This window comes from Dendrobium catenatum, unplaced genomic scaffold (genome assembly GCF_001605985.2).
Source record: "Dendrobium catenatum unplaced genomic scaffold, ASM160598v2 original_scaffold_260992, whole genome shotgun sequence".
Classification (NCBI taxonomy): domain Eukaryota; kingdom Viridiplantae; phylum Streptophyta; class Magnoliopsida; order Asparagales; family Orchidaceae; genus Dendrobium; species Dendrobium catenatum.
The window spans coordinates 1-2,761 of record NW_021579391.1 but is presented as its reverse complement, the minus strand read 5'-3'; the positions used below and the strand labels follow the sequence as shown (position 1 = coordinate 2,761).

Below are 2,761 nucleotides of genomic sequence, written 5' to 3'. Positions count from 1 at the left end.
ACGAGATGGATTGGATGGGTGAAATTTGCAATGATGTTTTTTTTTTTCTAGACTGAATCTTTATGTAAGTGCAAGAAGCCGCATGACAAAATGCAGGCACTTGTGCAGAGAAGAAGAACCGTGCAGGGGAGGTCCACAGAGCTGACATAGGCATGAAGAGGTAGAAATGATGGGAGAAAGGAAAGAGGCAGCAGAGTAAAACAGGGCGGGATTACCAACAAAACGGAGGGAAAAAGAAAAAAGGGAGGCACGGGGATGGGGAGGAAGGGGGGACGGAGCCGCAAAAGAAAGAACTACAACGCGAGGAAGGGCAGGACGGGTAGAAGAAAGGCGAAGGGCTGGAGTAAAGCGGGGGAGGGGGGAAGGAGATAAGTACAAGGAAGAGGGCAGGGCCAAGGGAGGAAAGAGACGAGAGCAGGAGTGGGCCGGCAAAGGGGGTGCAGGGGTAGAACAGGGAGAAGGCACCGGGGGGGGAGAAGCGGCAGGAGGAGGGGGGGAGCAATAACGTGAGCCGGAGAGAGTTGCGGGACGCCAGGGGGGGCAGGACGGGAAAAAGCTGGCCCGCGAAAAAAGAGGGGGGCCCAGCAAAAAAGACATGGGCAAAAGGAAAGGCAGCGAGGGTGGGGGAAGTGGCAAGGGGAGGAACCATAGGGCCAGAGGAAGACGGGTGAATGGGGAGTCAGAAAGTAGGGATGGAGGCAGTCTGCGAACTGCGAAGGACAACGGCAGAGCCGCGGGATGGGTGGGGAAGGGGGCGCAGAGTGAAGAAAGGGAGCGGGGGCGGAACGCGGCCACGCGGGAAGAAGCAGGGGGAGAAGAGGCAAACAAAGAAAAAAAGGCCAAAGAGCAAAACCGCTGATACGCGGAAGGCTGAGCAGGACCGCGAGGGAGAGTAGGTGGGGGACCGCAGGGTACGGTGAGAAGAAAGGAGGGGGGGCGAGGAGGGGGGGAAGGGACGTAGACAGGTGGGGTACGAAAAGCAGCGGATGGGAGAATGGGGAAACAAGGGAGCAGACGTGGAGGTAGGAGGGCAGGGCCGAGGGAAGAGAAGCGTGACCGGAAGGGCGAGAGAGGAGAGGAAGAAAAAAGGGAGGAGGGCGGGGCACCCCCGCACCCCGGGGCGTGGGGGGGGCGCAAGGGCGGGGAGAGCCGAGGGGGGAAACAAAAGGCCATGGGCCACCGGGGCCGGGGCCGTGGCGGGGGCGTCGGGGCGTGCGGGCCATGGCGGGAGCAGAGCGGCGGAAAAAGGGGGCCCGCCAGGCGAACCCAAAAAGTGGGACATGAGCGGACCGGGGCACACGCAGGGGCGGCGCCAGTGGAGAGTGGCCCCGGACGACACTGAGAGAAAAAGCGGAAGAGGAGGGCTGGCGCGGCAGGCCAGGGCACAGCAGACAAGGGAGAGGGGGAGAGAGGGTGAAGGGCCACGAGAGGGGACACGGGGCGCCCCGGAAAGCGAGACAAAGCGAGGAGAATAGGAGATAGGACGGGACCGAGGGAAGGGGGAGGGCGAAAGAGCACAAGGCGGCATGGCCGGGGGGGGGAAAGGACGGCCTCGTGGGGGTAAGGCGGGGCGCCCGGCGGGAGGCGCGCGCGCCCTGGAGTGGAGGTGAGAGAGAGAGAGAGAGAAGAGATGAGGAGAGGAGAGGAGAGAGAGAAGAGAAGAAAGAGCGAGAGATGAGGGAAGAAGGCAGGCGCAGGAGCACGCGGGGGAAGGGCCGAGAGGTAGGGAAAGTGGGGGCAACGGTCGGGGCAAGGAAGGAGGGTCGGGGCAACGGAGGGGGGGGAGTGGAGGGGGGGGAGGAAGGGGAGAGTGGGAAAGCGCGGGGGAGCTGGGGGATGGGAGGGGGGACAAGGGAGGGAAGAAAGGGGGCGGAGGGGAGGGGGGAAGAGCAGCGAAGGAAAGGGGGGGGGGGAAGGTGTGGTGGGGACAGGGGGGGGAGCGGCAGGCGGGGCCAGAAGGGACGGCAGAAAGGGGAAGGAGGGAAAAAAAAAAAAAAGAAAAATAAGAAGGCGCACCCGAAACAGCCAACCAGAGCGGCGGGGGAAGGAAAAGAAAAAGGAGGTAAAAGGAACCCCGCGGGAAGGGGCGCAGAGAGAGAGGCAGCACGGGGGGGGGGCAAGCCGGGGGGGGGGCGATGGAGAACGCTGTCTTTATACGACTTCAATTTACTTCTCTATCGACAAACAAAAATTAATTAGATGTCTAAACTAACCGAGAGCAGTGATGTCTAAATCCATAAAAACAAGTACTTTTCAAGATAAAAAGTGCCTCTTGTGTTCAACACAAGACACTAAAGCGAGTACCATCTGAGTTAACGACACAGATACCTTAATAGTTGTTGTGGATGAATCAATCATTTCGTCATCGTAGCGATATAATTTTAGACTAAATTATCATTTAACAATAACCAAACAACAAGATTATCATCATAATTGCTCAGCCAAACTCTTAATAATCTAGAATCGATCAAAGCTCAACTAAGACAACTAAGAGCAGATAATAAGAAGCGAGCAATACTGCACCGATAAAGTGCTTACACGACCGTGTAAACCAGCTAAAAAGCTGATAGCACAGTGAACTAAAAAGGAACAGTTAATATAGCTCAAATCATAAACAGTCTTGTAACAAAGACTGATACAATGAAAGATATAGAAGTGCAAGGATAAACCCCAATTAGACTGTTTAGAGTAACTAAAGAGCAACTTTATCTTAGCTGACAACAGCAAGACTATACATTATAACTAATGTATGAGTCAAAGA

General features: G+C 56.6%; 1 protein-coding gene across 1 annotated transcript; it reads left to right on the top strand.

The window, feature by feature from the left end:
* The first annotated feature begins 986 nt into the window (after positions 1-986).
* Positions 987-1,475, top strand: LOC114579046 (cuticle collagen 39-like). Its single transcript, XM_028692724.1, has one exon. It carries the CDS (start codon positions 987-989, stop codon positions 1,473-1,475), a length of 489 nt encoding a protein of 162 aa, XP_028548557.1.
* The last annotated feature ends 1,286 nt before the right edge of the window (positions 1,476-2,761 follow it).